This window comes from Terrapene carolina, unplaced genomic scaffold (genome assembly GCF_002925995.2).
Source record: "Terrapene carolina triunguis isolate 2854851 unplaced genomic scaffold, T_m_triunguis-2.0 Scaffold166, whole genome shotgun sequence".
In the NCBI taxonomy this organism is placed as follows: Eukaryota; Metazoa; Chordata; order Testudines; family Emydidae; genus Terrapene; species Terrapene triunguis.
The window spans coordinates 2,399,647-2,419,974 of record NW_020664517.1 but is presented as its reverse complement, the minus strand read 5'-3'; the positions used below and the strand labels follow the sequence as shown (position 1 = coordinate 2,419,974).

Genomic DNA, 20,328 nt, shown 5'->3' with positions numbered 1-20,328 from the left:
GAGCAGCCCACATACATTGGGTGTTGAATTGGCTCCTGTTGGCCCCTAGAATTGGGGCAGTACAAAGACGCACCAGAGCATGAGGCAGACTCAGAGCTTCTTACAGCTAGGTGCTATGCTGGGTCGAGTGTGCACAGATAGAGTTGGGGAGCAGCTGACTGACTTTGCAATGATCTGGTCACCCCACTCTGATGCTCTGCACTCACGCTGAGCCCAGATCACCATTTTCCTGGTGAGTGCCAGTTGCTCTTGGGCCCAGCCAGGCTGCTGCTGCTATACTCCAGGTGTTGGTTCTACGTGAAGAAACACTCCCAGTTCTCTTTTGGGTGGAGGTGCCCTGGCTGGGGGATCCTGCGGGATAAGGTATGTGGTGATGGAGGTCATGTAGGCTGGGATGAGGGCTCAGATGACTCATCCCTCACCCCTGTGTCCTCTCCCTCATCCTCCACAAGGACCATCATCCCTCCAGAGCTAGATGGTGCATATCTCTGGAGAGCCTCACATCTCCTGGCTGGCTGTGGCTCAAGGGGCTGCTCCTGCATGGATGTTCCTGGCTAATTAAGGATCAAGGGAGACTCTCAGAAATCCCACCCAGCACCTCCATCCATGTCTCTCCTACTAGGTGGCCCTCCACCACCAGAGCTATCATCCCAAGGAAGCCGGGACATCTTTCATTGCCTGTGCTGCTTAGTAGTCTGACTTCCTTCTGATGAAAACTGGCCTGGCTTCTGAATTTGGCCAGATTACCTTGTCACTGCAGACTCACTATTAGGAGTAGATGCAGACAACCAATCAGCAGCTGGCACCCATATCAGCTGGCACAATTTAAAAAATGCCAGTTTAGCTGCAAAATCACTATTTACATATGCAAATTTTACATTATAATATTTAAACCACATAAGGGGCAGAAATCTGCTCAGCCCCTGTGCGCTCTGCCAATCAAGCGTACAGCTTTTGAAAATACCTCTGGTAACTGGCTACATAAGCACCTGTGCCCTCGCACTCATTCCTCTGTGCTGCTCCAGCAGCCAGTTCTGGTGGGTGCCTAGCCAAAGGCCTTTCAACTGTTAGCATCATTCATAACAGCTGCTCATAACCCTTCTAAGCAAGCAGTAGTTCTGATACAATGTTGTGTTGGTGCCTTCTTTCCCAAAGTATTGGTGAGTCCCTTCACCCCCCAAATGAAATAAGAGAGCACCAGGCTGCCCCAGTCAATGGCTGGGTCTTTGCCCCTCTCCTCTCTTATCCTCTCCTCTGGTGAGAACATAAGATCGACCACACTGGGACAGACCAAAGGTCCATCTAGCCCAGTATCCTGTCTTCTGACAGTGACCAGTGCCAGGTGCCCCAGAGGGAATGAACAGAACAGGTAATCATCCAGTGATCCATCCCCTGTCACTCATTCCCAGCTTCTGGCAAACAGAGGCTAGGGACACCATCCCTGCCCATCCTGGCTAATAGCCATCATTGATGGACCCATCCTCCATGAACTTATCCAGTTCTTTTTTTGAACCCTGTTATGGTCTTGACCTTCACAACATCCTCTGGCAAGGAGTTCCACAGGTTGCCTGTGCATTGTGTGAAGAAATACTTCCTTTTGTTTGTTTTAAACCTGCTACCTATTAATTTTATTTGGTGACCCCTAGCTCTTGTGTTATGAGAAGGAGTAAATAACACTTCCTTAGGGTACGTCTACACTACGAGATTAATTCGAATTTAGATAATTCGAATTTGGGAAACAGATTGTATAAATTCGATTGTGCGCGGCCACACTAAGCACATTAATTCGGTTTTTAACCACATTAATTCGGTGGTGTGCGGCCACACTACCCCATTAATTTTAACCACATTAATTCGGTGGTGTGTGGCCACACTACCCCTAATTCGAATTAACAAAATCGATTTTGGTGCTACTCCGCTCATCGGGGTGGAGTACAGAAATCGATTTTAAGTGCCCTTTAATTCGAAGTAACTGGCTCCGTTGTGTGGACAGGTTAAGGATTAATTCGGATTAACGCAGCTAAATCCGAATTAAAGTCGTAGTGTAGACCAGGCCTTAGTTACTTTCTCCACACCAGTCATGATTTTATAGACCTCTAGCATATCCCCCCTTTAGTCTTCTCTTTTCCACCTGAAAAGTCCCAGTCTTATTAATCTCTCTTCATATGGAAGCCGTTCCATACCCCTAACCATTTTTGTTGCCCTTTTCTGTACTTTTTCCAATTCTAATATATCTTTTTTTGAGATGGAACGACCACATCTGCACACCATATTCAAGGTGTGGGCGTCCCATGGATTTATATAGAGGCAATATGATATTTTCTGTCTTATTATCTATCCCTTTCTTAATGATTCCCAACATTCTGTTCACTTTTATGACTGCCGCTGCACATTGAGTGGATGATTTCAGAGAACTACCCACAATGACTCCAAGATGTATTTCTTGAGTGGTAACAGCTAATTTAGACCCAATCATTTTATATGTATAATATGGGATTATGTTTTCCAATGCGCATTACTTTGCATCACCAAGCATCAACTGCTCTTGCTCTGTGATTCTTTAAGAGATCACTGTTTCAAAACCTGCTGTCCTTTCTCTTGTTATGTGTGAGCTGCCCTGTTATCAGCTGTTGGCACAGAGCTCTGAGATGGCACCATGCCCAGAACTTCTGGGTAGACAAGCAGGGTTTAACTCATTTAAGCAGAGATGCAAATGGCTGAGCCCAAAGAAAAGTAATTTCCCCCCCTTGCATGGCAAGCTTGGTCTTTGGTGACTTCCTGGTAGAATCCACAACCAGAGGCATTTTAGGGGTAGCTTTCCTCTGTGTTACGGCAAGTGTCACCAGGTAATGCTGTTATACAGTCTTCCCAGTTCTTTTTCTTGGCCTGTGAGCAAATGTTCAATATTGGGAGCATGTGCAGTGGTTTTAGTTTTCGTTATGGAAGATTCTGTGTAGAGGCAGTGCTCCTTGCAAAGGGAGCTGTGCAAGCAGCAGGAGAGTTTGCTGTCTGCCATGGGCTCTGACTAGAGTCCATTCTTAAGGCAGAACTGCTTCCTGTGAACATTGTTTCTGGGCCGAGATTCCTGAAAGAGGGGATTGACTGCTTGTGTTCCAGGACTGAACAAATTACAGTCAGAATGTACCCAATCCCCAAGTCACTAATTTCTCCTCTACTGGGAAGCCAACCTGCAAGTTCCTGGACATCTGCTCCAGCTCAATAGAAGGGTGAAGCTGGTATCAGAAGGGACACTGGTGTCGAAAAAAGGGGGAATCATGTGCACTGCACACACAATGAATATAAATTCCCTCCAGCAAGACACTGGAAACCACCCAATCACCCTCTTATAATGGCAGCAAACACAGCCTGGCTGCAGGCACAATCCTGAGAACAAACTATGAAGGCACAGTGCAAGGACTGTGGGTAGGGATCTGATACAGAGGGACCTAGACAAAATAGAGGATTGGGCCAAAAAAAACCTGATGAGGTTCAACAAGGACAAGTGCAGAGTCCTGCACTTAGGACGGAAGAATCCCATGCACTGCTACAGACTAGGGACCGAATGGCTGGGTAGCAGTTCTGCAGAAAAGGACCTAGGGGTCACAGTGGACGAGAAGCTGGATATGAGTGAACAGTGTGCTCTTGTTGCCAAGAAGGCTAACGGCATTTTGGGCTGTATAAGTAGGGGCATTGCCAGCAGATCGAGGAACGTGATCGTTCCCCTTTATTCGACATTGGTGAGGCCTCATCTGGAATACTGTGTCCAGTTTTGGGCCCCACACTACAAGAAGGATGTGGAAATATTGGAAAGAGTCCAGCGGAGGGCAACAAAAATGATTAGGGGTCTGGAGCACATGACTTATGAGGAGAGGCTGAGGGAACTGGGATTGTTTAGTCTCCAGAAGAGAAGAATGAGGGGGGATTTGATAGCTGCTTTCAACTACCTGAGGGGGGGTTCCAAAGAGGATGGAGCTCGGCTGTTCTCAGTGGTGGCAGATGACAGAACAAGGAGCAATGGTCTCAAGTTGCAGTGGGGGAGGTCTAGGTTGGATATTAGGAAAAACTTTTCCACTAGGAGGGTGGTGAAGCACTGGAATGCGTTACCTAGGGAGGTGGTGGAGTCTCCTTCTTTGGAGGTTTTTAAGGCCCGGCTTGACAAAGCCCTGGCTGGGATGATTTAGTTGGGAATTGGTCCTCCTTTGAGCAGGGGGTTGGACTAGATGACCTCCTGGGGTCCCTTCCAACCCTGATAGTCTATGATTCTATGATTCTATGACTGCGGTCCCTTTATTCAGTCCAGAAAGGCAGAGATCTCAGTTCTTTGCACCAGCAAGGTAGCACACATGAAATACCTGTTTAGCATTGTGCAGTTCCAGTCACTAGTTTCAATGGAGTCTGCAAATGTCCTGGCTGTGGGGGTGGGGGATGAAAGAAGGGGATGAGTGAGAGGGAGGGGAGAAGTAAGAAAGTGAACTGGCATCAGAGCAGTTCAGATTGCTGGCAGCTTAATTCAGATACGCATTGGTCATTGTTTTAATTGTCAACCAGTGTGGATGTGGCTAATTGGCATATTTCTCCATTAGCCACAACTCCAGTACAGCAACCACGTTCTTTAGTGCTATCTCACTTGCATTTGGGATGCTGACAGGTGTCTTGAGCTCCCTGGATCCATGCCTCAGAATCCTGCAAGTTCATTGGTTGCTTGGGCCAATATTCATCAAATGAAAGACAAACCTTATCCATCAGAAGAACACCTATTACAGCTCAGAAACATTGCTGGTATTTTGAAGAACATCAAGCCAGTGAAGCTATGGTCTGGAACCCTGGCTACTGTAGCATCACTGGATTGAGTTTTAGGGTGTCTGGCACTTGCAGTGCATTGAGAAAAGGGCATATACAAGTGAAACTGTTATACTCCAGGTCCTTGCCAAGGGTGGGGTTGGAAACCTGACTTTCAAATCATTTCACTTGATCCCAACTTCCCTCCCTCGCAGAAAGAGTTTGACTTGACCAGTCAGATTGATAAATAGGACTAAATAGAGTCAGCCTTCCTCAGTTTCCATTTATTCATCACTTCACCTAAGCTGCCTAGTTTCCACACTGACGCCTTGCTAAGCACAGGTGGGAGGTGTATTGATTTGACACTGGTGAATTTAAGACCAACATTCCCCTAGTTGCACTGCTAACTGTAGCAGCAGCTAAAAGCTATGGACTTTTTCTTGCTAACCAGGATGACACTTCCTCCTTCTGTGTCCTTTTCCTCCCAGGGGCTGTGTCATTGGACCAACGTTTCATTTCAACGTACCATCCCTAAATTTTGGCGATGTCTCCTTTGGTGAGTATATTGTTCTTAGTTGCCAGTTGTAGGTGAGGTCTACTGCAATATTAAAATGAAACATTTTCATGCAAGAGCATCCACTGCATGAGATCCTTTGCATAAGGCTTTGGGGTACTGAACCAAGCTTTGTTTCGTAGAGTCAGCTGATTTGTAAGATTAATACATAATGGAAGTATTCCACATTGCAAAACAAGCATTGGAGAGCTCTTTGCTGATGGATCAAGGTACCTGGGAGACAATCCCGATAATTGCATCTGGAAGGACCCAAATTTCCCACCCTGCATTTGGGAAGCTCTTAGTCACAAACACATGCACATTAATGAGACAAAGTTCTTGAAAAGAAACTAGAATGTATTGGACTTTATCAGGAATGATGGGATACGTTCAGCACCATCTAAAAGGAGCAGGAGTTTAACACCTCTTAAAGTTTTTGAATGGTGAGAGAAAATTAGGAGTTCTCAGGTTACATCACATTATATTATGCACCATAGAATGTCCAAAGTCATAGTTTGATGGTAAGTAGTGATATGAGCTCTTTGTATTTCATTTCTCATGTGGAGATGTCAAATAGGAGGAAGCAACCAGTGTAGCTAGTATCAATATTATACAGTATCCACCAGTGTTGTTGTTTTTTTAACGTAGACCTTGACAGTAGCGTGGCTAGAAATGGTCTGGTCTAAGAAGGAGAAAGGGATGGGAAGGTGGAGTTCATTGTTCTCTGTACATCTCAGAGAGAGGAGAGTTAGTCATATCACTAACCTGTACCTGTCCTGGGCAATTATTTGAAATCCAAGGCAAAGAAATTACTTCTTCCACTGTCCTTTAGTGTGAGAAGTTAATTCATCCTGTGTGGACATCTCGCTATTGCCTACCTGCTAATATGCCCACTCAGTAGCTCTGTGGTAGGCATTGATGTCCTAGATTCTGGTTTCTCCTCCATTGAAAGCATGGCATTGCTGACATACTCTTGTGTCCGTGCATTCAGAACATCTCCATTGAAATGCAGATTCTGACTCTCCATCTCAGCCTTACAAAAGCCTTTTCACAGAGATGATCTAAAGTTTAAATGTGAAATCAATTGTGGATTGATTGAAGGCACATTATCATTCTTGCCTAGTGCGTCTGTGTTTTCATGCTGTCCATGGATTCTTTAAGAAAACTAATTACCGTTTCTGAGCACTTTCTTCCTTTCCATGCGTCACCATACTGTCTTTTACTGTTGTTTCCTTTTGAATAAAAACATAAAATTACTCCAGACAGCTCATATTGGGGGAAAAAAGGAATAGGTTCAAAAACAATTAGGTAATGTGAGTTTCATTTCCTTTAATCTGATTTCATTAATGAGGCTCTGTCAGCAGTAAGAGAGAGACTTTCGTATCCTTGCTCCTTTTAAAATATACTATTAACTATTGCCATTGTCTGGCGACTTCAGCCAGTTTTGGAATTCTAGATCGTGTACATGTATCCTCCAAACTGATCGCCAACCTCCTTGCTAAATAACTTCCACAGAAGATTTCTATAGTGCTGGCCTGAGACAGGAATTTATCACTGTAGGACTTGGGTAAATGACATCTGCATCTCCAAGTGGTTTCTTTTCATAGCCCTGGTCTACATAACGAGTTTAGGTCGAATTTAGCAGCGTTAGATCGATTTAACCCTGCACCCATCCACACGACGAAGCCATTTTTGTCGACTTAAAGGGCTCTTAAAATCAATTTCTGTACTCTTCCCCGACGAGGGGATTAGCGCTGAAATCGACATCGCCGGGTCGAATTTGGGGTAGTGTGGACGCAATTCGACGGTATTGGCCTCTGGGAGCTATCCCAGAGTGCTCCATTGTGACCGCTCTGGACAGCACTTTCAACTCAGATGCACTAGCCAGGTACACAGCAAAAGCCCCGCGAACTTTTGAATTTCATTTCCTATTTAGCCAGCATGGCGAGCTCATCAGCACAGGGGACCATGCAGTCCCAGAATCACAAAAGAGCTCCAGCATGGACTGAACGGGAGGTACTGGATCTGATCACTGTTTGGGGAGATGAATCCATGCTATCAGAACTCTGTTCCAAAAGACGAAATGCCAAAATATTTGAAAAAATCTCCAAGGGCATGATGGACAGAGGCTACAACAGGGACCCACAGCAGTGCCGCGTGAAAATTAAGGAGCTCAGGCAAGCCTACCAAAAAAACAAAGAGGCAAACAGTTGCTCCGGGTCAGAGCCCCAGACATGCCGCTTCTATGATGAGCTGCATGCAATTCTAGAGGGGGCCCCTACCACTACCCCACCACTGTCCGTGGACACCTGCAAGGGGGGAGTCTCATGCAACAGGGATGAGGATTTTGGGGACGAGGAAGATGAGGAGGTGCAGGAGGATGAGGATAGCGCGCAGCACGCAGGCGGAGAAATCATTCTCCCCAACAACCAGGAACTGTTTATCACCCTGGAGCCAATACCCTCCCAACCCTCCCAAGGCGGGCTCACGGACCATGAAGCCAGAGAAGGCACCTCTGGTGAGTGTACCTTTTGTAAATATAATGCATGGCATAAAAGCAAGCGTGTTTAATGATTAATTTGCCCTTTAGACTTGGGATGCATTCGCGGTCAGTACAGCTCCTCCTTTTAAATGGCCAACCCAACAGGTGCTTGGTATGGGAAAGGAGGGCGCTGCTGTTTGAAACCATTCCCACATGTTATGAAGGTTGAAGAAGCTGAAAGACTGTGGCTTACCATGGCTGCCTACAAGCCGAATTCTGTTGCCCGGCCCTGCATGTGTGATCTCTCACACCAAACCGGCAGGCCCTCAATATAAGGGGCAAAATGCGACCTTGTACCGAAAGCACATGTGCTATATAATGTTAACAGCTTGGTTTTCCGTGAAAGAGTCTACCCATTGTTCTCTAAAATGTGTCTTTTTAAATACTAGTCTTCCTTTTTTTCCTCCTGCAGCTGCAAATGTTTCAATGCTCCCCCTATCATCTCTGTCCCAGAGGCTAGCACAGATAAGAAGGCGAAAAAAACGCACTCGTGATGAAATGTTCTCTGAGCTCATGCAGTCCTCCCGCACTGAAAGAGCTCAGCAAAATGCGTGGAGGCAGACAATGTCAGAGTCCAGGAAAGCAGAAAATGAACGCAAGGACAGGACGGACATGCGAAAGGAGAGGTAGCGGGAGCAAGAAGAGAGGTGGTGGGAGCAAGATGATAGGTGGCGGCAGCGTGATGAGAGGAGGCAGGATGCAATGCTGAGGCTACTGGAGGATCAAACTGATATGCTCCGGCATATGGTTGAGCTGCAGGAAAGGCAGCAGGATCACAGACCGCTGCTGCAGCCCCAGTGTAACCAACCGCCCTCCTCCCCAAGTTCCATAGCCTCCTCACCCAGATGCCCAAGAACGTGGGGGGAGAGGGGCCCTCCGGGTACCCAACCACTCCACCCCACAGGACTGCCCAAGCAACAGAAGGCTGGCATTCAATAAGTTTTGAAGTACATTGTGGCCTTGTCCTTCCCTCCTTCCCCACCCCACCCGGTGCTTCCCTCCTCCCCCACCCCTCCCGGGCTACCTTGGCAGTTATCCCCCTATTTGTGTGACGAATTAATAAAGAATGCATGAATTTGAAACAACAATGACTTTATTGCCTCTGCAAGCGGTGATCGAAGGGGGGAGGTCTCGGTTGGCTTACAGGGAAGTAGAGTGAACCAAGAGGGCAGGTTTTCATCAAGGAGAAACAAACAACTGTCACACCGTAGCCTGGCCAGTCATGAAACTGGTTTTCAAAGCTTCTGTGCTCTTCTAACCGCCCTGGTGTCTGTCTGTGCGTAATCAGCGGCCAGGCGATTTGCCTCAACCTCCCACCCCACCATAAACGTCTCCCCCTTACTCTCACAGATATTGTGGAGCACACAGCAAGCAGTAATAACAATGGGAATATTGGTTTGCTGAGGTCTAAGCGAGTCAATAAACTGCACCAGCGCGCTTTTAAACGTCCAAATGCACATTCTACCACCATTCTACACTTGCTCAGCCTATAGTTGAACAGCTCCTGACTACTGTCCAGGCTGCCTGTGTATGGCTTCATGAGCCATGGCATTAAGGGATAGGCTGGGTCCCCAAGGATAACGATAGGCATTTCAACATCCCCAACGGTTATTTTCTGGTCTGGAAAGTAAGTTCCTTGCTGCAGCTGTTCAAACAGACCAGAGTTCCTGAAGATGCGAGCGTCATGTACCTTTCCCGGCCATCCCAGTTTGATGTTGGTGAAACGTCCCTTGTGATCCACCAGTGCTTGCAGCACCATTGAAAAGTACCCCTTTTGGTTTATGTACTGGCTGCCAAGGTGGTCCGGTCCCAAGATAGGGATATGCGTTCCATCTGTGCATTCCGCCCCACCACAGTTAGGGAATCCCATTGCAGCAAAGCCATCCACTATGACGTGCACATTTCCCAGTCACTACCCTTGATAGCAGCAGCTCAGTGATTGCGTTGGCTACTTGGATCACAGCAGCCCCCTCCGTAGATTTGCCCACTCCAAATTGATTCCCGACTGACCGGTAGCTGTCTGGCATTGCAAGCTTCCAGAGGCCTATCACCACTCGCTTGTGAACTGTGAGGGCTGCTCTCATCTTGGTATTCTTGCGCTTCAGGGCAGGGGAAAGCAAGTCACAAAGTTCCATGAAAGTGCCCTTATGCATGCGAAAGTTTTGCAGCCACTGGGAATTATCCCAGACCTGCAACACTATGTGGTCCCACCAGTCTGTGCTTGTTTCCCAGGCCCAGAATTGGTGTTCCACGGCATGAGCCTGCCCCATTGCCACCAGGATGTCCAAATTGCCGGGGCCCGTACTTTGAGAGAAGTCTGTGTCCATGTCCTCATACTCTCATCACCGCGCTGCCGTCACCTCCTTGCCTTCTTTTGCAGGTTCTGGTTTTGCACATACTGCAGGATAATGCACGAGGTGTTTACAATGCTCATAGCTGCTGCGGTGATCTGAGCAGGCTCCATGCTTGCCGTGGTATGGTGTCTGCAGGAGAGCAGGAGAGCAGAGTGGCAGCGGAAGTGGTGGTTGGAAGACCAGTTTTGCAGACCTACTGCACCATCTGCTGCCAGGACACAACAGCAGCGGTGTCCGTTAGCTTAGCTGAGCTGAGCAGGCTGCACGGTTGCTGTGGTATGGCGAGACAAGAGCAGGAGAGCAGAGTTGCAGCAGAAGCGGCGGATGACGACGGTCATATAGAGGACCTGCAAGACCACCTGGAGAGCAGGAGAGCAGAGTGGCAGCGGAAGCGGTGGTTGGAAGACCAGTTTTTCTGACCTATTGCACTGTTTGCGGCCAGAGCAGGAGAGCAAAGTGGCAGGGGAAGTGGTCGTTTGATGACAATGGTTAGCAGTCCTATTGCACCGTCTGCTGAAAGCAATATGGCGCCCGCACGGAAAAAAGGCGCGAAACGATTGTCTGCCATTGCTTTCACGGAGGGAGGGGCGACTGATGACATGTGCCCAAAACCACCTGCGACAATGTTTTTGCCCCATCAGGCATTGGGAGCTCAACCCAGAATTCCAATGGGTGGCGGAGACTGCAGGAATTGTGGGATAGCTACCCACAGAGCGACGCTCCAAAAGTCGACGCTAGCCACGGTACTGTGGACGCACTCCGCCGACTTAATACGCTTAGTGGGGACACACACAATCGACTGTATAAAATCACTTCCAAAAAAATCTACTTCTATAAATTCGACCTAATTTTGTAGTGTAGACATACCCTTACTTGAATGCATCTAATGCTTTGGAGAGTGGGTGATGTGCCATTTCTCCCACAGGCTTAGCTGACTGAGCAAGTAGACCAGTTCTGTCTGCTCTCATGAGTTAACCCCCTTTTTGCTGCCTTATGCATGCCCTGTAAACTACAGAAGTGATAGGACATTCTTGCCAAGTACAATTGTCATATTGGGGTGTAAAGAAGAGCCAGTATGTGAGATAGCTGGAGCTTAAACCATTTAGAGGGCTGTCGGTAGATGCCATTACCCTGAATTTCACCTGGAACTGAATTTGACAGCCAATGCACCGTATAGGTGTTATACGTATTCACCAGCCTGCCTTGCCTTGCCTAGCAAGTGAGTAGGTGTGTTTTGAACCAGCTTCCAAGTGGACTTCAAGGTTGTCCTAGTAACGTGTGCTACAGCAGGAAGTCATATGGTGACTGTAGTGAGATCTGTAGCAGAGAGGAAGGGGAGCAATTTCTTGGCCAAATGAAGATGGAAAAGAGTGTTTCTGGTGTTTCCAGTTTCAATCTGGAAATCCATGAGCAGAAGTAAGTTTAATAGATTCTTCCCAGATTTCAAACCATTTGGCAATAGATGGGCCGACACCCATGTTTGAGGGAGCAATCAGATTTTGTGCCAGTTCTTGAGAATGTTTCCCCTGCCAACTGACATCACTTCCTCTTTTTCTGGACTGATTTTAATCCAGTCAAATAATAGAACTTCAATTGAATTAATGGGACAAGCAAAGGTCTGAAGATCAGGCTGAGTTAGCATTTATAACTGGTGTGTGTGTGCAAGAGTTGTAAAACTCATTTTATTTATAATAAAGAAATAATCCTATGAGTGTCTGATTGACAGGGAAAAACTAGAAGAACCAACCTTAGTTCCTTCAGACTTGAACTGTGACAAAGCACATGGAAACTCATGCAATCTGTATAGTTATTTCCTCAACAATAGCACTAGTTCCTGACAATGTGATTCAGGATTGGTAAACTTCCAACATTTACTGGTTAGAACCCACTCAGCAGAAAAAGCAGTCTTCAGATTTTGATGTGCCTTGGTAGCGGTGCATTTTTAGTAGGTAGCAGGAGTGTAGCAGCTTTGCTCATATTCATCACTAGTGATCCATCCTGCTCTTAGTGAAATTGACTGAAGTTTCACCATTTTCCACTGAGAACAGGACCATGTCTTAGGCCTGGTCTACACTAACCCCCCAAGTCGAACTAAGGTACGCAACTTCAGCTATGTGAATAACGTAGCTGAAGTCGACATACCTTAGTTCAAACTTACCGCGGTTCAGACGGGGTCCACACGCGGCAGGCAGGCTCCCCGTCGACTCCGCGGTACTCCTCTCGCCGAGCTGGAGTACCGCAATCGACGGCGAGCACTTCCTGGTTCGACTTATTGCGTCCAGACCAGACGCGATAAGTCGAACCCAGAACTTCGATCCCCAGCCGCCGAACTAGCGGCTGGGTGTAGACCAGCCCTTAGATAGCAGCAAACTTGCAGTGGAAGGATCTTTCCATGGTGCTGTAGTTCCCAAAGGATTCATCATTCTGATTCTTTTGCCACCCTGTCTCACAATGAGTAGTACCATGTGCTGTATTTTATTTATGTATTGAAAATCATGGAGTAAAATGCTGTTCAGCATGAGCAAGGGTGGCAGAATCTGGGTCTTATTCCAATATGCCCATCACACACTCTCTCTAGACGTAGGTTCAAAAATGAATAACAATCCGTGCTAGTTAGAGAGGACTTCTCCTAACTAAAGCTGTAATGAAAATCTTCTGACATTTGGTGATCAAGAATGGTAAGTTAGTATTCCCATGGAATCAATCTGTGTGATCAATTTACAAGGAAACCAAGTGAAGATTAATTACTTGCTTAGCTTCTCAATTAACTATGATTCAGTTTGAAAAGAGCTAAATTCCAAGCACCGCTTTTATCATTCTGAAATATGCATACTAGAAATCAAGGGATAATTCATGCATAAACTCACATTCAGTGACATTCTTTCCTAGGGTTTCCTCAGTCCTTATCATGTTGCCTCAGTAACACGTCTTTGATCCCCATGACATTCAACCTTCGCGTCCCTGGGGATGGCCCTGGCGATCCAAGTGTTACTAGTTCTGTTCAGACCTTGGACATCACAAGAACATCCTGGAGAAAGGGAGCCCAGGGAAGTGTCAAGCCAAAAGAATTTACCATAACACCCAGAAGTGGTACCATTCGCTCTCATGAGCTCCTGGATATCCAGGTACAGTATATGTTAAACTACAGTTGAACAAGAGAGTCTGATGGTTTGCAAAGCTATAACAAGGCTTTTGTTACTATTGGGTTTATTGTAATGTGAGTAATCCAAGAGCTTTTCATAACCCCAGTTTCGGAGGCACTCACAGAGGTGCAGTTCGGTTTCCAAAACTGCAAGTCCAGATTATGAATTTCAACCACAATAGTCACATATGAATGAGTTTCCTGATGTGGGTTTAGAGAACTTCTCAGAGCAGTTGGTCTTTGATTTAAAGTGGGAGGAGGAAGAAATAGGATGGAAAGTAGTAGTTAAAAAGTAATGCTTTACAGTATATAAGCAAAAATAGTTCACTCTCTTTCTCATTCTCACATTCACTCTCCCACTGAGTCACATTAAATGCAATGATCTCCAGGGGGGACAGTGAAAGTTAGGGTATCCATTAATGATCCTAGCCGCTCTTGGGCCAAATTTTGCTTTCAGTTACCATTGTAAATTTGGAATAATTCTATTCAAGTCAGTAGACTGCCTCTGGATTTACACTGGTATAACTGAGAGCAAAATTTGGCCCCTGGATTTTAAAGCCACAATGAATTTATTTGTGTTCAGGAGACTGGGTTACAGGGAATCTTTTAAGTCTCACTATCAGATTGAAGGAGCTAATATCATCATGGAAATGACTATTTTTTCCATTTCTGTAACTGAGATTTTGTCCTGTAACACACAAAACAAAGCCATTATCTCATTCTAGTGACAATGTGTAGTGTTTGGTTTTCATTTCAACTCATAGCCAAAATATGGTACAGTCCACTTTCATATTCAGCTACAGTTGAAGGTGATTTATTGGATGGATTTCCACCATATCTGTAACATTAGCTTGAAAGTCAAGGTCTTTTTATGAGAAGGAGGTTTTAGGCAAAGCTGAACTCTGGCGTAGAGATCTGCACTTGTGTAAGGATCCTGGTGTGAGTTACGGAGCAGAATCCTCTGTCTCCTTTTGCTTTAACGAGGAAGTTTGGAGGAGATAAACCTGTGGGGTCTCTCACTTCTTAACTTGGTTTTGCAAACATCCCAGGGCAACCAAACTATTCACTTATGGAGCAAATTCAGCCTGGGTAAGTGGATACATTTGAAGTCAATGGAGTTGCACCTGGTAACATTTAGCTAGTATTTGGCCTTGTATCTCAATTCAGAGATTGTTCAAATGTAACTTTACTCCAAGGGGCCATCTGTTGTAAGCAAACCTACAGATGAAGATTTAGATCAAAATCCTTGTGTTAATCATCAGACCCACACAAAGGGGAAGAGGAGAAAAGGCAAGTGTGACAGCCTGTCACTCCAATATTCACCACTGTCATGTAATTAGAATATGTTTTGTACAAAGTATGTCTTGAGAGGTATCATTCTAAAAGTCTTAATCTGCTAAACATTAATATCTCGTTGGATTGTATGTGCTATCATCGTATGTGAAGTTATGAAGTTTGGCTGTGTGTGTGTCACTGAAACATGTTGTGTGGTTGAAAACACCCACAAGCAGCCTTTCAGGTACAACAGTAAAAAGGCCAAACAATGTTAATGGCTTATTGAGGAAATCCACGGAAGCACAAGGATTACCCCAGGAACTGTGTACAACAGAAACCTCTCAGAGACAGCACTACACAATGGGAACTGTTTGACCCAGATCACAGCAAAAGAGCTTTCCAGCAAGTGGGAAGAAGATATAAAAGGGGGACAATGAGATCATGATGGGACCTCATTCTCCCTGCAACAATACACCGGGAAACATCTGAGGGGCAAGGACTGAACTGTGGGAAGCGATGGTCCCAGACTAGAGGGATCTTTAGCCTGTGTATGAAAACTTGGCAAAGCCAAGGCAACTTGTGCCTTAAGAATCTGCCAGCCTGTTTATCACGCAGGGTGAGAATTTGTTAATTTATATCCTACCTACCTAGTGTGTTAAACTTTGTTTTTGTTTATTTACTTAGGTAATCTGCTTTGATCTGTTTGCTATCACGTATAATCACTTAAAATCTATCCTTTGTAGTTAAATAACTTGTTTTTGTTTTAAACCCAGTTTGTGTAATTCATAACTGGGGGGCCAAAAAAGCTGTGCATCTCTCTCCACATTGAGGGAGAGGGTGAATTTCATGAGCTTACGCTGGACAGTTCTCTGTGCAGTGCAAGATGATACAATTTTGGGTTTACTCTCCAGAGGGGGAGTGCACTTGAGTACTGGGCTATTCCTTAGCTGAAAGCCTTCCCATGCAGTCCTGATTTCAGTGTCTGTGTCTTTCTGCAGCTGGGTGTGTCTTTACCTGTGTGTGTGCTAGAGGAGGCTTGAGAGAGGCCAGGCTGGTGGAACAGGCAGGCTCAGTGGTACCCCAGTACATCAGGTGGCACCTTGGAAGCGGGGGCAACCCATCACAGCAAGCTTGGTTGTGCCGTAGGTCCTGAGCTGTGCTCCTGGGGAGGGCTTAATGCTCAGAGAGGATAGGAGATGTATGCTGCAGCACACTTTATTTTTATTCCATATGGTAACATCCTTTGCAGCACCTTTGCTCAGGAGTCCATTGGGCTGGTCACATCCCTGAGCCAGCAGACCATGGGCCATTGTGACATGGAGCATATGCAGATGTCATTAGCCATTCCCACAGCTGTCGGCTAGAATGGCTGCTGTGTGGGAGCGGACATTCTTCTTCCACTAACCCACCTGCATAGGACAGGACAGGTTTTGTCTTTGGCATTTTGGCTTTGTTATTCTGCTGTCTAAAGTAAGAAATGTAACAAATATAGCTGTTTTCACAGTGGAACTTTCTATTTTGCACTCCGGGAATTTTAACTTATTATTCAACTGTGAACTCATCTCCAGACAGATCGAAGGAGAGAGACACTCCTTTTTACAGAGTCGTGGCTAAAATAAATCAGAGAAAACAGGCAACAGTACGTGTCATCCTTGATGTGCACACAGCATGGGAGGGTTCTACATGATGATCTGTTTGCTAAAACATAAGGATGACTAGGGTGACTCCTGGCTCCTTTTCATTCTTAATGACAGCAGACTTAGGAAGACCATCGCTTCCGACCCCCGTGAGTGCTCAGACCCCCGTGAGTGCTCAGTACCAAGATGTAGAGCTTGCTGAGGAAAAGAACTGCAGCTTTTTAAGCCATCATGGATGCCCATTGTTATTTAAAGTGATCCTCCTTGGGAAAAAGTTCATGTGCTGGAGGAACCAACTAGGGGCCGTGCTCCTCTTGACCTGCTGCTCACAAAGAGGGAAGAATTGGTAGGGGAAGTAGAAGTGGGTGGTAACCTGGGCAGTAGTGACCATGAGATGGTTGAGTTCAGGATCCTGACAAAAGAAAGAAAGGAGAGCAGCAGAATATGGACCCTGGACTTCAGAAAAGCAGACTTTGACTCCCTCAGGGAACTGAAGGGCAGGAGCCCCTGGGAGGCTAATATGAGGGGGCAAGGAGTGCAGGAGAGCTGGCTGTATTTTAAAGAAGCCTTATTGAGGGCACAGGAACAAACCATCCCAATGTGCAGAAAGAATAGTAAATATGGCAGGCGACCAGCTTGGCTTAACAGAGAAATCTTCGGTGAGATTAAACATAAAAAGGAAGCTTACAAGAAGTGGAAATTTGGACAGATGACTAGGGAGGAGTATAAAAATATTGCTCAAGCATGTCTGGGTGTAATCAGGAAGGCCAAAGCACAATTGCAGTTGCAGCTAGCAAGGGATGTGAAGGGTAACAAGAAGGGTTTGTACAGGTATGTTAGCAACAAGAAGAGGGTCAAGGACAGTGTGGGCCCCTTACTGAATGAAGGAGGCAACCTAGTGACAGATGATGTGGAAAAAGCTGAAATACTCAATGCTTTTTTTGCGTCAGTCTTCACAGGCAGGGTCAGCTCCCAGACTGCTGCACTGGGCAGCACAATATGGGGAGGAGGTGAGCAGCCCTCAGTGGCGAAAGAACAGGTTAAGGACTATTTAGAAAAGCTGGACATGCACAAGTCCATAGGGCCGGATGCACTGCATCCGAGGGTGCTGAGGGAGTTGGCTGATGTGATTGAAGAGCCATTGGCCATTATCTTTGAAAACTTGTGGCAATTGGGGGAGGTCCCAGACAACTGGAAAAAGGCAAATATAGTGCCCACCTTTAAAAAAGGGAACAAGGAGATCGCGGGGAACTCACCTCAGTCCCCGGCGAAATCATGGAGCAGCTCCTCAAGGAATCCATTTGAAGCACTTGGAGGAGAGGAAGGTGATCAGGAACAGTTGACATGGATTCACCAAGGGCAAGTCATGCCTGACCAACCTGATTCCCTTCTATGATGAGATAACTGGCTCTGTGGATATGGGGAAAGCGGTGGATGTGATATATCTTAACTTTAGCAAAGCTTTTGATACAGTCTCCCACAGTATTCTTGCCAGCATGTTAAAGAAGTATGGGCTGGATGAATGGACTATAAGGTGGATAGAAAGCTGGCTAGATCGTCGGGCTCAACGGGTAGTGATCAACGGCTCGATGTCTAGTTGGCAGCTGGTATCAAGCAGAGTGCCCCAGGGGTCTGTCCTGGGGCTGGTTTTGTTCAACATTTTCATTAATGATCTGTATGACGGGATGGATTGCACCGTCAGCAAGTTCGTGGATGACACTAAGCTGGGGGGAGAGGTAGATACGCTGGAGGGTAGGGATAGGGTCCAGAGTGACCTAGACAAATTAGAGAATTGGGCTAAAAGAAATCTGATGAGATTCAACAAGGACAGGTGCAGACTCCTGCACTTAGGAAGGAAGAATCCCATGCACTGCTACAGCCTGGGGACCGACTGGCTAAGCAGCAGTTCTGCAGAAAAGGACCTGGGGATTACAGTGGACGAGAAGCTGGATATCAGTCAGCAGTGTGCCCTTGTTGCCAAGAAGGCTAATAGCATACTGGGCTGCATTAGTAGGAGCATTGCCAGCAGATTGAGGGAAGTGATTATTCCCCTGTATTCGGCACTGGTGAGGCCACATCTGGAATATTGTGTCCAGTTTTGGGGCCCCCACTACAGAAAGAATGTGGACAAATTGGAGAGAGTCCAGCGGAGAGCAACAAAAATGATTAGGAGGCTGGGGCACATGACTTATGAAGAGAGGCTGAGGGAACTGGGCTTATTTAGTCTGCAAAAGAGAAGAGTGAGGGGGGATTTGATAGCAGCCTTCAATTACCTGAAGGGGGGTTCCAAAGAGGAGGGAGCTCTGCTCTTCTCAGTGATGGCAGATGACAGAACAAGGAGCAATGGTCTCAAGTTGCAGTGGGGGAGGTCTAGGTTGGATATTAGGAAAAACTTTAATTAGGAGGGTGGGTTACCTAGGGAAATGGTGGAATCTCCATCCTTAGAGGTTTTTAAGGCCCAGCTTGACAAAGCTCTGGCTGGGATGATTTAGTTGGGGTTGTTCCTGCTTTGAGAAGGGGGTTGGACTAGATGACCTCCTGAGGTCTCTTCCAAGCTAATCTTCTGTGATTCTATGGAAAGGAAAATCAGTTGCTTTGCTAAAGCCACATTTCCCCATTTTTCCATTCTATGGATCACTTTGTATTAAAAAAATAATCTTGGAGCCCATCTCTGGTCCTAGACTTTCCAATTCCTTACAATTTTGGTCTCAAAATGCTTCCTTAATGGTCCACCAGATAAGGCTTCCTGGACCAGTGATGGTCCAAAGATCCTCAACTGAGAACCATTGATACAACCAGTGCAACCTTACTCAACAGAGTCCTTCTCCAGCAAATGATCTCCAAGTTCCAAAAGCCCAACAAAGGGAATACTAGAGGTTGTTGAATGAGCACCCCTTCTGAGGGATTGCATTAGAAAATAAAGTATTTGTTCCCCGTTTCCTGCACTAGGTGACCTTATGTTCCAACACTGTGAAGAAATATGAAATGGCATTGGTGGTGGATGTGGATGGTATCGGAGAGGAAGTGCTGGCACTCCTAATCACAGCGAGGTATTGACACTCCCTTTGCATCCATTCCCCCTTTGTCCCTGTGTCACCTACACTATGCTGCCATATACACAATATGCTGGATTTACCCTCCCTTCTAAAATGAGAACCACTGTTTAGTATGATTATTGTGCATAGTTGGGCACTAGAACTAAAAACTGTGACAAAGTACTGTAAACAACACATGCTGAAAAGCACCTGTACTAAAGATAAGGGAAAGGCCCTGAGCCTTTTTCAACATGGGAAGAGTAAGAGTATTTATTATTGTCCGTGACTTTCAATGTTTGCAACAGATTTCATGTGTGAAGAGCCCAACTGCCATCCCTTTTCATCCTGAGTATTGTACTTAACTCAGGTTGTAATCAAAGGGGTGTATTCACTTCCTGCAGTGGAAAATCCATTTGGCATGGAGACATCCAACGCATGGATGGCAATGCAATGATGGGGCTAGTTTCAAACAATTAGCATGTGGATTAATACCGAAGAGTTTAAGACAAAATTCTGAATTTTAGCTAGGAGAAATAAACAAAAGATAGTGACGAGGGAAGAGTATTATTATTATTATTATTATTATTTGCTTTATAGAATGAGCTCAGCTTCATCTGCTTTCCTCTAGTTTTAGTTATTTGCCATCAGAGATTTGAGCCAGGGGTCATTTTTCCTGGGTCAGATCCTGTAGGACTGTTGTAACTCGGTTGACTTCAGGGCAGTTACAAAAGGGATGCATTTGGCCCTGTATCTATAATTGTGTATATATAGCTGGGGGGAGGGCAGTTTTAAAAGACCTTGGTACTGGCTTAGCACTGCTCCCTTTGAAGTCAATGTGAACTTTGTCATTGACTTCAGTGGGAACAGGGTTAGGCCAACACTGAGTCTGGAAAATCCCACCTGGAATCAATTTTGTAGGATAATTAGGAGATCATTATACAGGAACACTAATGCACATGACTTTCATCAGCCTGGTGGTCCCCCTGACTCCTCTCTGATATATCCTGCAGA

The 20,328-nt window shown here is 45.9% G+C and overlaps 1 protein-coding gene across 1 annotated transcript in view; it reads left to right on the top strand.

Moving 5' to 3' along the window:
* LOC113406944 (hydrocephalus-inducing protein homolog) overlaps positions 1–20,328 on the top strand; it is a 359,446-nt gene that overhangs the window by 99,747 nt on the left and 239,371 nt on the right. The window contains 3 exon segments of the mRNA XM_029912029.1: positions 5,268–5,335; positions 13,118–13,353; positions 19,232–19,332. Of these exon segments, the coding sequence (XP_029767889.1) occupies positions 5,268–5,335; positions 13,118–13,353; positions 19,232–19,332 (405 nt within the window).